Source organism: Astatotilapia calliptera, chromosome 5, assembly GCF_964374335.1.
Source record: "Astatotilapia calliptera chromosome 5, fAstCal68.1, whole genome shotgun sequence".
Classification (NCBI taxonomy): domain Eukaryota; kingdom Metazoa; phylum Chordata; class Actinopteri; order Cichliformes; family Cichlidae; genus Astatotilapia; species Astatotilapia calliptera.
Genome location: NC_137426.1, coordinates 24,273,534 through 24,293,623, shown reverse-complemented (window position 1 = coordinate 24,293,623; position 20,090 = coordinate 24,273,534). Strand labels below are relative to the sequence as shown.

Below are 20,090 nucleotides of genomic sequence, written 5' to 3'. Positions count from 1 at the left end.
TGGAAAGAGAAAAGTATGGAGGACAGAAACGGGTCATTATTTGAGGCATACTACATTATCTGACAAACATGGTGGAGGCAGTATTATGGCTTGGGTATGTGTGGCTGCTGATGGAAGCAGCAGGATTCTCAAGTATACAGGCCTATACACTCTGCTTATACTCCAAATGTTGAAAAACTGATTGGACGGTGCTTCACAACTGAATCGAAGAATAATGCGAAAGAAAGGTGGCTGATGTAAAAGCCTGCAGAGCATCTCGACCAGGAAGATACATGATACATGATGTCCATGGTTTCAAGACTTTACACCACAGGTGTCGAACTCCAGGCCTTGAGGGCCAGTGTCCTGCAGGTTTTAGATCTCACCCTGGGTCTTGAATCAAATGATTAGTTCATTACCAGGCCTGTGGAGAACTTCAAGACATGTTGAGGAGGTCATTTAGACATTTAAATCAGCTGAGTTGGATCAAGGACACATCTAAGACCTGCCGGACACTGGCCCTCGAGGCCTGGAGTTCGACACCTGTGCTTTACACAGTCACTGACTGCAAAAGATTTCATTCAAAACACTGAAAACAATCCTTGTATATTGTAATTATCTTAGTTTGGCTAATTAATTTTAAACCTCAGAAACAGGGTCTAAGTATAAAATGGCTGTAATTCCTCAACTGTTGATGCATTTTTTTTGTCAACTAATACAAAAAAGAAACCAAACAAATTTAAAATATATTTTTTGTATTAAAAAACTTAAGTTTTATTTTGAGGGATCTGTATGTAAGAACCTTCACTAGCTGTTTCACAATAAAAAGTGAAACTACCGCTGCTGTGCAAAAAAAAAAGAGCGAGAGGGAGAAAGAAGGAAGCCGTGCTGTAGATTATTTGTTCTACTTTTCTATTTGCTTCTTGGAATCCCAAACAAATTCAGAGAAAATAATTCAACAACACTCAAAAGCGCTAGTAAGTTTTGCGCGGTCCTTCCACCAGGGGGCAGTTCAACCCCAGAAAAGGTGTGACACTCAGTCGAGAAAGATCGACGCCGTCCAATTATATCACAGGTTATTCTGGTCCCGACCAATCCGGTGCCGCGGTGGATGGGCCGCTGTGGAAGATGCTTTGGGTGATGAGGGGGGCATGTGCGGCCAACTGGTGGTGGGACAGTGAAGTTTCTCGCAGGAGTCTCGAGTTGGACACCGCTGGGTTCATAATGATCTCCGCATCTTGCATTTTGGCGCTCGGGCTGTTTTCGTCTGCGCTGGGCAAACATCAGTACGAAGGGGGAAAGTTTTCACATTTGAGGAGGCTGCAGGGGGAATTGGGTGGTGATGAGGAGCGACTTATTCCAGAGAGGAAGGAGCTGCCGAAGCGCAGCGCAGGACTGAATGAACAGACATGTACAGCTTTGCCCGGAGTAGAGTCAGCCCTGCTGAACGACACCAGCACTGTAAGTGACTTCACACCCACAGTGACAGGATTACACGTGAGCTTATTCCTCACATGATGGAGTTGCTCGTAACATTTCCAAACATTTTCCTAACAGATGCACACAAGGAAAGATGTGAATCTTGCATATTAAACTGCTTCTAATTACTGAAGGGGTTTGTAGATTAGTCGATCAACCGATGGAAAGAAATTTTGATAGTCATTCAATCAAATAAAATTAACTCAATACGTTTAACTAACTTAAATGCTCATTAATTAATGTTGAGTATGTGAGTTCAGGGCAGTTTGGGATAAAAAGAAAAAAAAAAGACTAATACGATTATGTCAAAGATTTATTTAATAGAAAAACAAATAAAAATAGAGGACTATTAAATTTTTCTGTTATTAGTAAATCTGATATTGTTTAATCAATTATTATTTGATTTATAAATGTTTTTACAGGGATCTCCAGTTTGTTTGCTTCGAGCACCTGTATAAAACTTTAAGATGTACTTTTTACTGGCACACGGGACAATCAGTCCTTAAAAAGATTCCAAAGATTTACTGAATATCAAAATATTTGATATTGTGTATGATATTTATTTGTAACTAGTCAATAAACAAACAAAGAAAACGTTTAGAAGGTGAAAGGGGTTTAGTTAAGTAATCTGCCAGTTTCAGCCAGTTCTCCTATTTTTCTAGTTCTTTCTGTTGCAACCTTTTTTAATTGATCTGGATTAATGTAGGTCAGCGCTCCACATGTGTGGTGCTTGCTGACTCTGTGTTTTCATGCTCTGATGGACTAATGGTGCTGGGTGAATGGAGAATGTAACAGCATACAGTCATACGCATTTGACTGTGTTCCTCGTGTCTGGAGGGATCTTGGAAGAGCCGGCTGATAGCATACCTTTACTACCTCTTTGGAATCGCCATGAGATAGTGGAATGGTGGTAGGCATGAAGTACAGTTTTTTTCTTTTTTTTTTATTCTCAGACAAACAACAACTGAGCATCCAACCAGAAGCACAATAACAACAAACTCATAAGAAGTTACAACAAAGCTCCACAGGATCATTTTCATGTTGTGTGTGTGTGTCTTAGTTGTGCATGTATTACTAATGCTGTGGGGGTCTTGAATCTCTTTATACATTGCGGGGACTTATCTTCCTTATGGGGACAAAAACACATCCATAATGTCAGCCACATGTTTTAAAGTTTGGGGTAGATTGTAAACCAGTGTATTGTCCTCTGAAATCATGGATACACCACTTTGGTGTGTGTGAAGGTATCAGGTGGTGTTACATCATTTCACTGAATGAAACACCTGGTCTTCTATCGACCGTGAAAATAATTCAGTGTGTTTTCAGAGAGCAGGCTCCTCCCTTCTCCTCCGGGCCTTTCTCCCTGACAAACATTCCCCACGTTCTTCTGCTAAACTTCATCTGATCTCCACTGTGGGCTGATGTCTGAGTTATCAGAGCTGCATGCTAGATCAGGAGGGGAAAAAGGATTTAGATCTGTATTATGCGCTCCTTATTTTCCAGATGGCTGTGTAAATTATCAGATCAGACACAGCTGACCTCCTTCTCTCTGTGCTCCTTTTTGTGGTTTTTGTAGACCTGGTAGACTACACAGGATGTGTTCTGTCAGCCAGCCCAAGCCTTAACGTATTTTCCCCGTTTGTGCGAGGTTCATTTAGCTGACTCAGGTTAACAAACTAGCTTGTTTTGTTTTTCTTTTCTTTTTCCCCCCCTTCTTCAGACTCTATCCTGTCTCCCGTTCCCTCAGGCCAAAAAGAACAAAACAAACAGGAAAAAAGTGCTCTGTCCTCAGGGTAGCTGGGGTGCAGCCAGCTGCTGGAGCACCAAGGAAAGCAGCAGAGCTGGTGTACCACATGGTGTGTGTCAGAAAGAAATCTGGCCTTGTTGATACACAGGGAACATACAAGAACGACAAAGTATAAATGAAGGAGGCACTGGTAGAACCCATGATCAACTTGCACTACTTCAGTGGAAAAATTAGCCTGCTGCATCTAATAGCATCAAACAAACATGCTGAATATGTATTTAACATAGCAGATATGTATTGATATGAAAACTTTCCTTACAGAGGGTGGTGCAGGCAAAGATGCTTGATTCCCGTGTTTACCATCCTCTCTGCACAGCCTGCAGCACATGTGGCAGAGTCCAGCTGTGTCTTCACATTAATCCGTTATTCAGTGAACTACGTTGTTAATGTAACAATGAAACTGATGCTACTTTATGTATATACTATATACAGTAAGCCCTTATTTAAAGACAGATATGTCAATATCTTATAGTTTTTACTTCCTTTGTTTCTACCAGCAAAAATGTGAAGGTTTAGCTGGATTTGGGCAGTTGATTAGTTTTTCATTATTCAGTTTATTATGGATACATAAATTATCAGAAGATCTAACAGTCTAGTCCACTGCTATCTATTTCATAGATCAGGCTGCCGTATCCATTTAAAGCCCAAATGATGAAATAATTGCCAGAAAATTGTAATTTCTTTTGAAAAAACAAAAGACTCTTTGAAGCTTTTGACAGAAAAAAAACCCCATTAATTTGACTATATGAACTTCAGTTTGCATTTTATTTGCCACATCCAGCATTTTTTTTTTTTTTTTTTAAATTCTGCAGTTTAGGTTTTTTGGTGAGGAAAACAAAGACTGGTGATGCAGAAGTCTCAAAAACTCAAGTATCAAATATGATATGATAGGTCTTCCATTTTTTTTTTAGCATGCTAACATTTAGTGTTGGAGCCAACAGATGACAGATTGGCATTGCCATCTGACGAGCCATGCTGCTAGCCTGGAAAGAAAAACATGAAAAAGACCAAACAAAAAGATTTTGATGTGCTGCCCAAGCAGCTAATTATTTGAGAGATTAAAATTTCGCTCATAGACTTAAAATGGGCAATAATCATGATTTTTTTTTAATCACTTTGTAAATGTATTAGTTAAAAATTAATTAGCATTAATTTTTTCTTCTTTTCTGGTATTCCTGGAGAATAAGAATCTAGCAAACAGCTTGGAACTCAAATCGTAGTCGAACAGCAGAGGCTTGCAACGCTGCTTCATGTGTGAGATCAGAGCCTCAGCATTTGACCTCCTTCTGAAGTTTTATGCGTGTAAACATTGCTGAAGCAGAGAGAATAAGGAGCTCATTGTGTTGCCTTTTCTGTGAGAGGACTTTACTGTGCTCCCACCCACAGACTGTGTGTTATTGAGTCTGCTTGTATAGATGTTTGTATGTGTCTATTTGTGATGTACACTCCAGAAGTTTTGTTGTTTATGACTGAACTAAATGCCAGATTCGGGAGGTTAGAGAAGCCTTTACAGAGCAGCTCTGGACCCTTAAATCCAACATGAGACACAGCATGAGGTCATGTCTGGTATGTGAGGCCATGTTCAACTGGTTCAGGCATATCTTCATTTTTACATACATGATGTTAATTCCTACATTTAGATGTCTATCTTGGCCCGTGATAATCTTATAGAGGAGATTATAAATCTGAGGAGTTTTCACTTCCTGGTTAAATACTAGGTAAAAAACAAAAAAAGACAACCTATGATATAAATGCAGTGTTTGATCGTTTAGGTGTGTGTACTGCAGCTGGGCAAGTCAGCTTTAGTCCATATAGAGTTTCAGAGAAACCGATGTGGAAAGTGTCCCACTGGTTTAAATTTAACACAGGTGTGATAGCAACTGGCAGAAACATTTGCAAAGACTTAGTATTAGGACAAGACATGACTTAAATTTCATATTGTTTAGTTTGAAATGATCATAATATTTTACATTTTATGATATGACTCCTCTGCTTACCTTATATTCTCATGCTCTGCTGTGATTGTACAGTCATTTATGTCCTCCTCAGGATGAATTATATTAACTTTGTTGATTTTAGCATTGGTAGTCATCCCGCATTTCAGTTTCTACAATTATGTTGATTTTGAGCAAGATACCAGCACAGCTAATGACATTCCCATCAGCCTCAGCTCTTCTTGTATTTGCATGGTTTGAAAACTCTGCTTGTTATTAGTGGCATTGCTGGCATTTTTAGCATGTTCACAAGCATTTATCTCAAAGCATTACTTTGCTATAAGCTCCTGTAGCCTCTTCAGTAGTTTTTAACATGACTCAGTGCAGTGATAAGTCCAACCTTACTGCTTCCACAGGAATTAAGAGGGTAAGTAGCAGTAGCCAGCTGCTGCTAATCCAATGCCCTTGATTAGATGATCATCAGCAAGTGTGAACACTTCGATAAAAACACAAGTTTTTGCAGCTTATTGGTCTGGAGCATGCAAGGGTGTATTAAAGCAACCCCACAGTCTTCACAAGAGTGGACTTCCAAGTAAATTTAGACTCTCCATGTTATGATCCATGAACTACTCTTTATACCAGAGTATTCTAGAGTGAAACGTGAGGCCATCTGTCCAACAGCTTGGCCGAAACTGGGTCATGCAACAGGACAATTATCCAAGGCACAGGGGCGAATGTACAACCAAATGGCTGAAAAAGAAAAGAATCAAGGTGTTGCAATGGTCCAGTCAAAGTCCTTAAGAGAGCTGTGCATCAGTTCAAACCTCAATAAACTGAAGCAACACCATAACGAAGACTGGGAAGTGGGAGGAGTACTTTTCATAGAGTCCTCTGAAAACTTTGCCTTGGTTGTCTGGGAAAATTTAAGTATGTGTGTGTACTCTATATGTACATATTTATATTCATATCTGCTTATTTAATCCTTATTCGCATTATCTAATAGTATCATAAATTGTGTTAAGGTGATTAAAAAAACTAACGATATACTTAGAATGCTAATACTTGTAGCTGTGTAGTCTCATTAAAACATGTCTAGTGGAGCATATGCTAATAGTTTTGCTTTCTTATATCTCGTAAAAATCTTTAAAGTCTTGACATTTAACCTGTAGGTTCAAGCTAGAGAGTGAGTTTTGGGGAGGACAGCACATATGACTTTTTAAAAAAACTGACCAATAGGATGAAAAGAGGATTGCAAACGGGGTTGTAAAATAGTTATACGATCAAAATAGGAACAGATGGATGCAGGAGGCATACGGCAGGCGTGACCATCTTCTGTGGCTTTATGGACACAGACGCTTTTGAGCTGTACTCACCTTGAAAACATCTTTGTCCCTCCAGCTAAAGAGAGGAGGGGAGTAACCTGCTCCCTCAGACTCCAAACATTGTGGGCTGTGGCTAGAGACCAAACACTTGAGCTTCAGTCGGGATGAATGAAGAGGAATGTTGTTTTTCTGTCAGAGTTGGGAAATAGTAGTTCTGCTCCCTCCGTGCCTCTAATATTATGTCACACCTGTTCCTTTTATTTTGAACTTTGAGTCTTTCGGGGCTTGAGGAATGTATTAGTAAGTGACTGTTAAGGTAAACACCGGAAAAATTGGCTACATTCAGCCTTAATGTCTGTCATGTGTTTGAGAGAGTGTTCTTGCTGCGTTCGAGACATTAGCAAAGTGTGTTGTTCTCTGGCTTCGTCTTTGTGATTTACACAGGAATGTAGGTCACACAGGCAGAGTGCATCCAAATGACCGAGCTGCTTTGGACAGTATGGAAAATTCAAGCTGTCCTCTCCGTTCATGTGTCTAGTTTTTAGTAAACAGCAGTGTTTTCTGTATTTTCACTAAAATGTCTTCTTTTTTTCCCTCCCTTTCAGTTCACGTTCAAGGTGCAGACATTGGGTTCACTGTCTTTAGCCTGGGTGGGCAATGGATCAGGGGTGAGTTCATGTGTATGACAATATATAACTCCAAGATGATGCTTGATTTCTGTGTAACTCCATTCATCTCTCACCCCAGGTGCTGCTGGTGTTGACAACCTTTCAGGTGCCTTTGTTCATGATCCGCTTCGGCCAGTCTAACCTTTACAGGAGGTGAGAAGTGCCTCGCTGCTGGTTTGGTTTAGTGGCTTTATTAAACTTTTACTAATTACAGTGGTCTGAGGGTCTAACTGCAACCTTGTCTGTGTGTCAGTGAAGACTATGGGAAGACGTTCAAAGACGTGACTCATCTGATTAACCACACCTTCATCCAGACAGAGTTCGGCATCGCTATCAGTCCAGACCACTCAGGGAAGGTGAGTGATTCTTTAAAAGAGTCAGTACATGCAGTGCAATACGATGAAGTATCCTCAAAGGTTTTTGCAGTTGTGGATCATTTCTCATCTACTTGTGTTTTCAGTAAAACAGCACAATTTCCTCAGTTCTTCTGTTGTTTACATCTAAAGAAAACAGTAAATAAATGTCAGTTGTAATCCTCTGATTCACAGGTGGCATCTCCAAAATGTTTATTTGATCTGATAATCCACTGACATAAAATGAAGAAAAGCAACGAATCCCCACCTGAATAATGTTCAGTGCTTTGGTTTGATTTAAATGTGTTTTCTCTCTCATCAGCTACGTGACCGATTGATTTAACTCTGGCTCTTTTGTTTGGCATCAGGTGATCCTGAGCGGTGATGTGTCCGACGTCGGGGGTTTTCGGCTGTTTCGCTCGCAGGACTTTGGACTGACCTTTGTTTCCACCGACCTGCCATTTGAGCCCCTCATTCAGATCCTGTACAACCCCGGGGACTGCAACAAACTTCTGACACTCAGTATCATGGTATATAGTCAGGGATTTGGAGTTTCAATAAAATAAAACCTCTCTTCTCCTGAAGTGAACCATTTCCTAATTTCTCAATTAGGAATGGGTAAATACTAAAAATAAACATGTACTCCCTTTTTACTGACAAAGCTTTTTTCTTTTAAGATGGACCTGTGGTTGTCTGAGGACTTTGGTGCCACCTGGAGGAAGATCCACGACAGTGTGTGTTTGGTCAGATGGTAAGAACTGACCTCCCCATCAGATTGATGTTAAAGTATAATTAAGGACAGGGGAGACAATCAGGACAGGTGAGGGGTGTGAACCTTACCTTTGGCCTTTTTTTTTCTTAGAGACTTTCCCTCAACTTTAATGAAAGTGACATATAAACATAAAGCAGTGCGCGCTTCCTTTAGACAGGATTCCTGCTCTCTGTTTCTGAGCCAAGAGTGAATTTCGGGCCCAGGTTAAAGGCCACTGGTGCTTACACATAAAATAAATGTTTCTCATAAAACACAAGTTTCCATCACTGACAGGCACATTTGTCCGTGTGGGTTTACAAACAGTCAACATGTACGTCTTTGCTTTTGGTAAAAATAGGAGTGTGTGTTCTTTGTCCATTGTTGTTTTTCCAGCTGCTTTCCTCACCACAGTCTGTATCCCCCATCCTGACTCTGGTTTTATTTGAACACCAGAGTTCACATGAGGTTGCGGTGTCAGCCTGCGGTTGTTAGCGCTGCATTGTGGGAAGATTGTGATAGCTCTGTGCGACCACAGCTGTCATTTAGGCCTCAACCTAAATTGACTGCAGAGCCAGGGAGCTGAGGTTGCTGTCAGACTGAATCATGAGTCAGCAGTGGCATTCTTATTCAGCCCGCAGTCCTTGAACCAGAATCTGTGCAGTGTGAAAACCTTCATCTTGTTTGGCAGCGAACAAAACCCGACAGAACTTGTGGGGGGTGTCTGTGTGTGTGTGTGTGTGTGTGTGGGGGGGGTAACCAAGGTAACCAGGGTTGATGTCTGCCTTGCTCACACCAGCACTTTAAAACCATAACCATAATCTGCAATTTATATAAGTTCCAAAAGTGGATCTACATTTGATTTACAGATGTTAAACAATGTTAGCGCAATTAGATCTTTCCCTCCGCCGTCTGATTCTACCCGATTATGGTTTGTTTTTCTCACACACAGGGGTCCAAAGAATAGCATCTACTTTACCACAAACAACAACGGATCATGCAGTAAGTGAAGATAACACCATCCCTCCACAGAAGCCCTTTCAGACATGCACTCCTTTTATGAATCCACACCACCTGAATGTGTCGTATCCGAACGCGGACCCAGGTTTATCGTTCCTTAAAAGTTGTGCCTTGTTGTTGACAGTCATGAGTTACTTTCAACTTGGCAGTCTAAACCAAATGGATTCTTACACACGAATAGATCCACACAGTATAAAAAGTTTCTCGTATTTCAGTATTTATTTCATGATTTATTTCCAATCAAGAAATTCCATCTATGTGCAACTCAATCCATTCCTTTAACAGACTTATTAAAGCAGCAGAGATATGTATCCCCACTTTATGTGGGTAAAGCGCTATATTAACACGTTCAATGATAACTAACTTCACTAACTTCACCTTTTTTTTTTCTGTCAGATGACAAAGGCATGTTACATCTACGAAAGACATTCGACTACGGTAAAAGTTTCCACACCATTGCAACGAGAGTTTACTCATTTGTACTTGGAGGAAGATTTGTTTTCGCCTCCATCATGACTGGCACGGTACGTCTGTGTGTGTGCGCGCACCTTTGTACCTTTATTCTTTAAGAGCTGAGTGTGTTTGTTTTGTGAACAGACATTGCATTTTTGCAGTCTGTGTATTTAGTGGCATTGGGTGTAGTTGTTTATTTGTACACCCATTTTCTTCTTCTTCTTCTTTCTATGCTTTCTTTACTCAGTTTGCAAAACAAAAATACATCTTCTCACTTAAAGCGTTCAAATAGTTTGTGACATCTGGCATTAATGTTCAGTCTGTATCTGGATATCCTATCTGGGTAACTAAACACAGATACAGGAAATCTTTCATACCTCATGCAATAACTATTTGTTATACAATACATCTGTCTGGCAAAGAGTCATCTGCTCTTTAATTTTATAGCATAGCATAGCATCTTTATTTATAATGCACTTTACATTATGACTTTATTGTCTTTTAAAACGATCTTTTTCCTGCATGGATATTAAAATATTTGATTTTACTTGCTATATATTATTATTAGTTGTCTTATAAATATTATTTATAGCTTGTCTCTACTCAAAATCGCATGCTTGTAGTGTAAATGCTTGGATTGTGACTGGAATGCAGTTTGTTTAGTGTGACTGTATCTGGAGTTGGCCTGGCCCACATTCTTAAGATGATGATCTGCTCACACAAAGTTGAAAGGCCGTCTACATCTTCCTCCTGGCTTAGCTTTCAAGATAAAAGGACAGTTTTATAAACGTATTTCCAACGATGCTTTGCTTGACTGGGAATACAGTATAAGCCATGCATGCAGAGGAATTTACTCACACTCCTTGAACTCACATATTTCATGTAGAATTTAATGTTTTAATGTCTGGTGTAAAGGCAAATAAAAGAGACAGACTGGGTGTCTTTAATAATACGGGGTGTAGGCGATGAGCATATACTGTATAACCAACAGTGTCATACAGGTGCCTGGATTTTGGTGTAATGATTCCCACTAAAAGTAGCATAAATACACCTTCTGTGCAGTAATTGTGTCTGTGAATGTGTGTGTGACAGAGTACAGAGCGTATGATCCACGTCTCAGTAGATGGCGGCGAGACGTGGAACATGGCTCAGCTTCCTACAGTCACCCACGAGCAGTTTTATTCCATCCTGGCAGCCAATCAGGACGTGATCTTCATGCACGTGGATGACCCCGGTGGTAAGAACTGGTGCTGATGATGATTTCTCTTCTGCTATCAGTTAACATATCCAAGTGTATAATCCAGACGTGTGTTCTGTGCGGGGCAGACTCTGGTGTTGGAACCATCTATGTGTCAGATGACAGAGGAACTGTGTTCTCCAAGTCTCTGGAGCGCCACCTCTACACAACCACAGGAAGTGACACTGACTTCACTGTCATCCATTCACTCAGGGGCGTCTACATGACCAGTGTGCTCGCAGACGGTCAGTTAACACACTAGTTAAATGTAGAAAATGTGAAAATTATCTTCTGCTAGGAATTTAAGTGAATTTTGAATCCATCATGTTTGTTTTGCAGATGGCACAGTGGAGACTGTAATCACCTATGACCAAGGAGCAAAGTGGCAGAGGCTGCGCAGACCAGAGAACAGCCACTGTAACACTGACACCTCTACCAACAGACCTAACAGAGTGAGACACACAGACACAAGTATTGGAGTATATTTTTATTAGGATGTGGTCGCATGTGACCTCTTGTAATGCCCCAAAATGAACTCTTTCAAACGGATTTAATTTCTCAGTACGAGCCAGTGTGTAAACATTGTTTTCATCACTGTGTCTTTACAGTGCAGGCTACACATCCACGCCTCCTACAGCACCACCATGAAGATGAACGTCCCCATGCTTCCTCTCTCACAGCCCAGTGCAGTGGGCCTCATTCTGGCCCACGGTAAGACACACCAAGCCACCAAATTCTTTCAGTGCAATCAGTTTTACTGAATGTTTCTTGATAGTCTCCCTCCCTTTTCTCCAGGCAGTGTTGAAGATGCAGATTCAGTTCTTTTCCCTGATGTGTATGTGTCTGATGATGGGGGCTACTCATGGATGTTGGCCCTCAAGGGACCCCATCATTATGCTATACTGGACTCAGGAGGCCTGCTGGTGGCTGTGGAGCACACTAACTTACCTGTCAGCCAGATAAAGTGCGAACAACTGTTAAACACTGTCTAGCATTTTGTGACATATATGTAAGTGTTTGTGTGCGTCACTTTTGCAGCTAATGTTTTTTTTAACCACCCATCAGGTTTTCCACAGATGAAGGACAGTGCTGGCATACATATAACTTCACCAATGACCCACTTCACTTCAGTGGCATGGACAGTGAGCCTGGCTCTCGCTCCATGAACGTCAGCCTGTGGGGCTACAGGAAGGACTTCAGTAAATGGGTGGTGATCACTATAGACTTCAGGAAGCTCCTCACCAGAGACTGTGAGTAAGGCACAGAGGATGGCGATGTTTGTGCAGCATTACAGCAAGTGTGTTTTCACTATGATAATGTGCGTGTTTGCTTTTGCAGGCACAGAAGGAGACTACGTGCAGTGGCTGGCTCACTCTTCAGACACCACTGGTTCTAATGATGGCTGTTTGCTGGGCTATAAAGAGACCTTCTTACGCCTGAGGAAAGGCTCTGTTTGCTGGAACGGGAGGGACTATGCAGTCACCAAGAGGCTGTCCCCCTGTCCATGTACACTGGATGATTATCACTGGTATCTCCTTGTTCACTTCATCTCCTTTTGTGCAAGTGATTGGTGTAATAGATGAACTTGTGACTTTATTATGGTATTCTTGAAACTGGATTTTGATTTTTACATAAGAAGATTGTGGGGTATACATTATATTTGTAGAAATGCTCTTTATGCATGACTTTTTCCTTCAACACATTATTTATTCTGCTATTCAGTCTCTCTACTAGTTCAAAATACACTATGTGGACAAAAGTATTGGAACACGTACACATCAAACCCACAGGAACCTTTATGACATCCATTTCTAATTCCAAAGGCATTAATATGAAGTTGGACTATAGCTATAACAGCTTCCACTCTTCTGGGAAGGCTTTCTACAGCATTTTTGGAATGTGTGTGGGAATTTTTGCCCATTCATCCAGAATGGCATTTATAAGCTCAGATGTTGGTAAAGAGGACCTGGCTTTTAATCTCTTTTCTAGTTCAACCCAAAGGTGGTGTTCAATGGGTTTGAGGTCAGGGCTCTGTCTGGACCAGTCAAATTCTTCCACACCAAACTCATCCAGCCATGTCTTTATGAACCTTGCTTTGTGCACAGGCGCGCAGTCATTCTGGAAAGAAGGGGGTTTTCCATAACTGTTCCCACAAAGCTGTAAGGAGAGAATTTTCAAAAATATCTTGGTAAGCTGAAGCATTTAGATTTATCTTCACTGAACATGTTTCTACTGATCCAGAGTCCAGTGACAACGTGCTCCATCCAATGCTTTGGATTGCTCCTGGGGATGTAAAGCTTGCATGTAGCTGCTGATCAGCTGCCATGAAGCTCCCAGTGCACAGCTTTTGTGCTGATGTTAATGACAGAAGAGGTTTGGACCTGTGCAGTTATTTAGTCAGTAGAATACTGGTGACTTTTACACCTCAACATCCAGTCTGTAACTGTACCTGTGACTTGCTGTGGTTCCTAATTGCTTCCACTTTGCAATAATATCACTTACATGTGATCGTGGAATGTCTAGAAGGGAAGAAATTTTATGAACTGACTATTACAGTACCACTCTCAAATACAGTGAGATCACTCTTCCACAAATGTGTAAATGTAGACTGCATGGCTAGGTGTTTGCTTTTCTACACCAGTGGGACTGAATAAAATACTGGAATACAGTGATAAACAAGTGTGGCCCAATATTTTTGTCCATATAGTCTAAATTTGATCTATCTTATCTTATTTGCATATTTGACAGTTCAATGAATCTTCAGCTTTTTGCATTCAACAGTGCATTAGTGTAGAAATGACACAGCTTTGTGTTGCAGTGATTTTGGGTATTACCGACCAGAGAACAGCTCAGAGTGTGTGGAGCAGGAAGAGTTGAAGGACCGTCCTTTGGAGTTCTGTTTAAATGGGACCACTGAACAGCTGCAGACCAGTGGGTGAGGACATTTGACATTTTTACCCCCCCCCCCAAAAAAAACCAAAACCTCTTACCAACCAAGATACATTATGCATTATAATTATAATACACATTTTGCATATTATACATACTATCCCTGTGCCTGAGATGCACAAACCATTTTTACACATCCACAACACCCCTGAACTCTTCTTGGACTCACCTGGCATGTGTGAAATGCAACGTCCAAGGCAATCAGATCATTTTTGGGGGGGTTCGGCTATGTACTGATATTTTTGTTTTTGTGGTACAGCTTGTGATCTTTGCTCAATCCAGCATGAAAGTTAAAAGAAAATAGCATTTTCTTCATTTCTGTGATTATGAATTTAACGTTAAAAAGTATTGTGTTTTATTTTAGCAATGGGGAGGAATATAATTATATACCATATTTACTAATCAAAAACACACACTCTCGATTATATACTCCCTTTGTTCTGCTTGTCTGTCTGTCTGTGAGCAGTCTAGCATCCACTTTTCAAGATATCATGTTTTTTGTGAGCCTAGATAGAAATAAGAGCTTGAGCTTATTTAATTTAAATAATTTAACATTTAAAATTAAAATAAAAGTCAAAGCTTAACTGGTGAGAAAAATGTCAGGAAACCATATCAAGTGATATATCAGATGAAAAGGCATGGAAAGAGCTGTACAACACACTTGTTGTAATAAAAACATCATAAAACATCAGTTTTTAGAATAGCCAACTGTCTCTGATTTCAGTCTGCTAGAAAAATGGCATGAAAGTGGGTCAATGGGCCTGCAAATCTTAGATGGAGAAGCAGAAAATATTCTAAAAATTTGATGATTTGAGTTGTTGAAAACACATATTTAACTAAATTATTTTCTGAGTTATTAGTTGTGTTCTTTTAGACAGGACAATCTATCTATCTAATATCTTAAAGCAGCATGAAAACTGAATGAAAACGCAATTTTCTTCATTTCTGTGTTCAGATATCGTCACTAGGTGTCATTTGCACTTTGAAGTTTTTTTTATTAATGTGTCAGAAAGGACAGCTGGGAAAAAAAATCCAGACCTCGTTCTTCCAGAATTGTAACAAAGTTCTTGTGCAAAAGCAGGTCCATTTACAAACAGACACTTCAGGAACTGTTGGTGTCCATGCTTCAAGACAGGATTTTCTAAATGGCCATTCTTTTTCCCACTTTTTTTGTGTTTGTTAATCTCCCTCCACTGTTGTCAGGAATAATATTTTGAGTTGTTCTGCTGTAACTGATGTCCTTTTCTTTGAATTTTGTCTCGCCTTACATATATCTGTCCCTCCTTTTCAAGCTACCGGAAGATTCCCAGCAGCCAGTGCGAGGGAGGTTTCCAACCAGTTAGGAAGGAGACGGACTTGAGGAAGATGTGCACCAGCAACGCTCTTATTCCTTATTCCCTAGTGAGTTCTGCTTATTATGAAATGCAGGCTGTGCACGTTAGTATATAGACTTATTGGGACAAAATGAAAGTTAAGGAAGGGTCTGATCTTCAGCATGGTCAGCACTGGAGGTGTGAAATGGCTAATCACGTAGCAGCTTGAGTCGAGCTTTTGATCAAATGTAGTAAAAATGTGAAAATTTTAACATCTGTTAACAGAAAGTGTAAATTGATGTTTCTCTTCACTATTGAAACACACATATTTAGAGTTTAGAGGTAAATGGAGATACAGACTGATGAAGAGCAGAACATTTTTTGATGAGACGTAACAGCCATAAACTTTACCACTTCCCCCAAAAGTCTGTCTAATCTTTTATTAGTACATGTAAGCGTTCTAAAGTGATTCCTCTGCCAGTTTGACCTACAAGAGTCACTTTTTCATGCTTTCTTTTGGTGACTCTTATCGAATGAATGGCATTAAACCGCAGGCTTGTTAACTAACTGAAAAGGAAAGAAGGGGAAAAACAGCACAGGGGAAAAAAAGTTAAGTCTTGTGGTGTCACAGAATCATTTTTTGCAAACAGCATGATGGCATTGTAAAATGACTTACTCAGTGATTTCAGACTCCAGTGTTGTTGTCATTTCCAAAGCAAGATGTCGTAAAGCCAGTGTAACAGAAAATGAGGCGGTGCAGTGGGCAAAATCATTTGTGTTTGCTTTTTGAATGAATTTAAGGAGCATTATTGCTCATCATTGTTCTACAGATCTAATTGAGTTTCATGCTTTGTGAATGTTTTAAATCTATAAAACGGATGTGTGTATTTTCCTTTTTTGTTTTGATCCTTTACCTTTTCCTTACTAAAAAGTTTGTTTTTGTTTACTTTTTAAAAGACACTTCGGAAGCCCAAATAACGTATAAACTGTAGGCCGAGGAACCTAGTGCACTGCGTTGCATATTTAAACTTTTCCCGTCTCTTGAACAGATTGAAAACAGTTCAACGAATACTGCTCTCATAGTCATGGTCGTCATAGCGATCCTCCTGACAAGCGCTGTCGCAGGTGTTTGGCTGGTTAAGAAATATGTCTGTGGAGGACGGTGGGTTACTTTCTTTTCTTTTTTCACCCTTTGCAGCCACAGTAATAAATGATGCACTCACATCTCTTCGGTTTCTTCCTAATATGGACTTTTGTCCTCATCAGGTTCCTCGTGCACCGTTACTCTGTTATGAGGGAACATGCTGAAGCTAACAAAATAGAAGGAGTGGATGATGTGGACCCCCACTACATGGAGACAGGAAAAGCACAGTACAATGAGGACTCGGATCAGGTAGATGTTGTGTAAAGGGCCCCTTATATTTATTAGTTTTACCTAAAACGCTGTGATTATCTAAAAACACTGTTATACTGTTTGTGTCTCCCCATAGGACCTTTTAGAATAAGATTTCTTCCCACTCAAAGGCTCTTCAGACTAAATCTAAAGCAGTCTTTCATGATGCCTGGGCATTCCTGTTGCTCCCACATGCTGATTAACATCTGCTTCTCACTTCTCGCTATCCCCTGGAGGCCGGAGGACTCAGCAGCAGCGGGGCGACTTCCTATATTGCTTCCTTGTACCGGCTGAGACTCCCAGCAAATAGGCGCACTGGTGATTTTGGGAGGGGACAGAAGAAAGCCTCTGGGATCCCCGGAGAGCTTTTGTTCTCTCTGTCACAGAAAATTCTGTAAAGACCTTTGAGCGTGAAAATGTGCTCCATTGTGCTCTGTATGTTTCCTTTCATGATGACCTGAGAAGAGACCGCGTTGCACTGCACAAGCACCATGCAGCTGCTACAGCTTGGACATGTGGGTGCACAGAATGTTTTATTAAGAGCTGGGAAACATGGGAGAAACAGGACACAGAAAATAATCAGTATTTTAGCTCAGAGTTTTCATCTGCTGTCAGTTAAGTAGTTTTTGTACTCTGTACATTTAAAACTTTAGGATCCTGTCCTTGTGTTCATGGTGGGCCACTTTATATGTTTCGCTAATCGCTAAAATGAAGCAATAACATAATTTTTTGTTCCTCATTTTGTCACAGGTTTTGGGAAATTGGGGTTTTGTATTTGATACTAACTCCTGTGAACAGTGGTACCTATTTTTAATAGTCTTTTTCTTTCAACCATACTGTCTGGATCTTTGAAGGTAAAAACTGGCCAGAATCGCTTAATGCACTAGAAATTGTAAGACTCAAATTGGTGATTGGAATTGGCTTTTTTTAAGGAGAACCTTTCATCTTTTGTTAGGTACCAGATAATGTGTCAAAGTTAATGTAGTTCTTGCTTTTAAAACATGTTCTCCTAGTTCAGTGTGCAAATAATGGATATTAAAAACCAGAAGCTGCTGTGCTACTGGGATTTTCCTGCACAACCATTCCTTCACAGAGAATGGTCTGAAAAAGAGAAAATATGCAGTTAGTAAGTTTTCTTGGTGGAGATTTCTTGTTGATGTCAGAGGAGCTTTGAGCTGACAGGATTCCAACAGTAACTCAAATAACCATTCGTTACAACCAAGGTATGCGGAAGAGCATCTCTGAATGTACCACCCACTACACAGCAGATGGGCTACAGCAGCGGAAGACCAGACTGCTGTCAGCTAAGAACAGGAAGTGGAGGGTATATCTGCATAGGATCACAGGTATTAGACAACAGCAGATTGTTGCAGACCAGGCATCAACAATCTGCTGTTGCCTGGACTGATGAGTCTCAGTTTCTGTTGTGACAATCAGATAGGGTCAGAAACAACGGGAAACCACGGATCCATCCTGCCTTTTATCATCAGTTTGGGATGGTGGTGGTGTAATGGTGTGGTGGATATTTTTCTTGGCACACTTGTAGACCACACCACAGTGCATTCTTCCCATGGCTGCTTCCAGCTCAATAACGTCATGTTACAAAGCTCAAATCTTCCCAAACTGGTTTCTTGAACACGAGAAAGAGTCCACTGTACTCAAATGGCCTCCACAGACACTAGATTACAATACAGCACCTCTTACACAATTTAAACAATCTATTACGTATATAAACTGTAGTAAACAAGAGTAAACGATTTTAGTCCTTCATTTTTAGTGCCTAGTGAAACCCAGCCCAACACAGTCATTATTTTTCACTCTCCTGCGAGTGTGGTGAAAATGAAAGATTTGAATTATTGCCAAAGCACTTTTAATGGATATTTTTCAAACGTTAGGCCAGCATTATAAAAACTTATGCTCATCCAAACCCTTTACTTGAACTTCTATGATATTTTTGTTTAACAGGATGCGCCAGTACATTGCTGTTTGTTTGTTTGTTTGTTTGTTTGTATTTCACTGACATTTCAGCCAGGCATAATCAGCAAATAAATAACGATAGTGGTTTTAAAAAGAAGTGCAAACATTTCTATAATCATCTGATATCAGCGCAACACAAAACATAACCTCACTTTTTGTTCACAATAACAGTGTATTAAGATTAATGGTGCCTGGTGACCGTAAGGAGCGCTTGCTTTATAAAATTAACTACACCTGTGTCCCAGTACGCATGTCTGTGTAATATCAAGTGTTTTAGCTGGTATGTTGGCTGGCTGCCTTTTTTATTATCTGCGATGGAAGAAGTATAACATTTGACACACATGTAGGGCTTATGGCTAATGCTTGTATTCTCCAGCAGATGCAATACCACCCCAGCAAATAAGCTATTGCAATAAGCTGGCCTAATACTGAGGCATAACTCAAGGATCGTTTGGTGGACTTTGTCAGATATGAAAGCAGGTTTTTAATGCTTGATCCTTCTTGATTTACTTAACTGTCAGTAAGAACAAGCCCAGCTGTCTCCTGTATTTAATGATTTATTATTGCACTACGTCTACAGATGTGTGATGTTGCGTGTGTTCTAGTCCTTGTGTGTTTTGTAAAATATCAGGGGCCAAGATGGGTGACATTCTTTCCATCTCGTTTTCTCCGCTGTCTGTTTGCTGGGATGAGTAACTCTGGATTCAATATTCTGTCGAGCAGATGTTTTTATAACAATGTTTGCATTTATAGACTGAAATAATACTCTCTTTTACATCTGTGCTCTTGTGCTGGAGTTTTCTTCAACACAACACAAAGTACATAGAAAAAATTACAGTACTTTAGCAGCAATTATTTTAATAGTATTTTTGTGTCAAAATACACCCTAAAAAGAACATAAAGTCAGTTTTTTTCCTTTTTGAGGAGATTAGTTTTTACTGTTATCAGTTTACTTTACTGCTCAGTATACAACAAAATATATTGTAATATTGAAGGGGACATATCAACGACCTCTATCAACTGTTCTTGTAAGTTACTGAAAGCACTTAAAATAAGGTGCTGTTTTATAAGTGGTTCATTCATAAAGTTAATATTTTATGAATAGGTAACGCCATATAGAAACAAACCAGTTAAAGTGGTGTTTTTAATGCAAAGCGGTCTAAACTGAGTTTCAAATTTCATGATATGACATGTAGCATTACTCACGCAGACAGATATTTAAAATAAAAACTATAGGAGAAAAGGTAATATCTACACTGGAGTTTATTAAGAAGAAATGCTGGATTTTATAATGTGTAGGTAAATGAAAGCTACACTTACTTAGCTGTGCTTTTTGTTGAGTGCCAGCTGCCTGCTACCGGTGAAAGAAGGACAGCACTCAAAAAGAATTAAGGGGTTGCTCAGTCATCACAGCATAACACAAAGTCCTTTTAACTTCAGAGCTATGAGCCTGTGCAG

The 20,090-nt window shown here is 40.0% G+C and overlaps 1 protein-coding gene across 1 annotated transcript; it reads left to right on the top strand.

The window, feature by feature from the left end:
* Positions 1–1,104: 1,104 nt before the first annotated feature.
* LOC113022678 (sortilin-like) lies at positions 1,105–19,414 on the top strand. The gene is made up of 20 exons (XM_026168344.2): positions 1,105–1,440; positions 7,127–7,189; positions 7,269–7,342; positions 7,443–7,545; positions 7,911–8,072; positions 8,220–8,293; positions 9,243–9,292; positions 9,707–9,834; positions 10,856–11,000; positions 11,090–11,245; positions 11,340–11,452; positions 11,609–11,711; positions 11,796–11,964; positions 12,066–12,250; positions 12,339–12,528; positions 13,819–13,935; positions 15,242–15,350; positions 16,312–16,424; positions 16,529–16,655; positions 16,753–19,414. The coding sequence occupies exons 1-20, from the start codon at positions 1,108–1,110 to the stop codon at positions 16,765–16,767; spliced, it is 2,529 nt and encodes an 842-aa protein (XP_026024129.1). The 5' UTR covers positions 1,105–1,107; the 3' UTR covers positions 16,768–19,414.
* Positions 19,415–20,090: the final 676 nt, after the last annotated feature.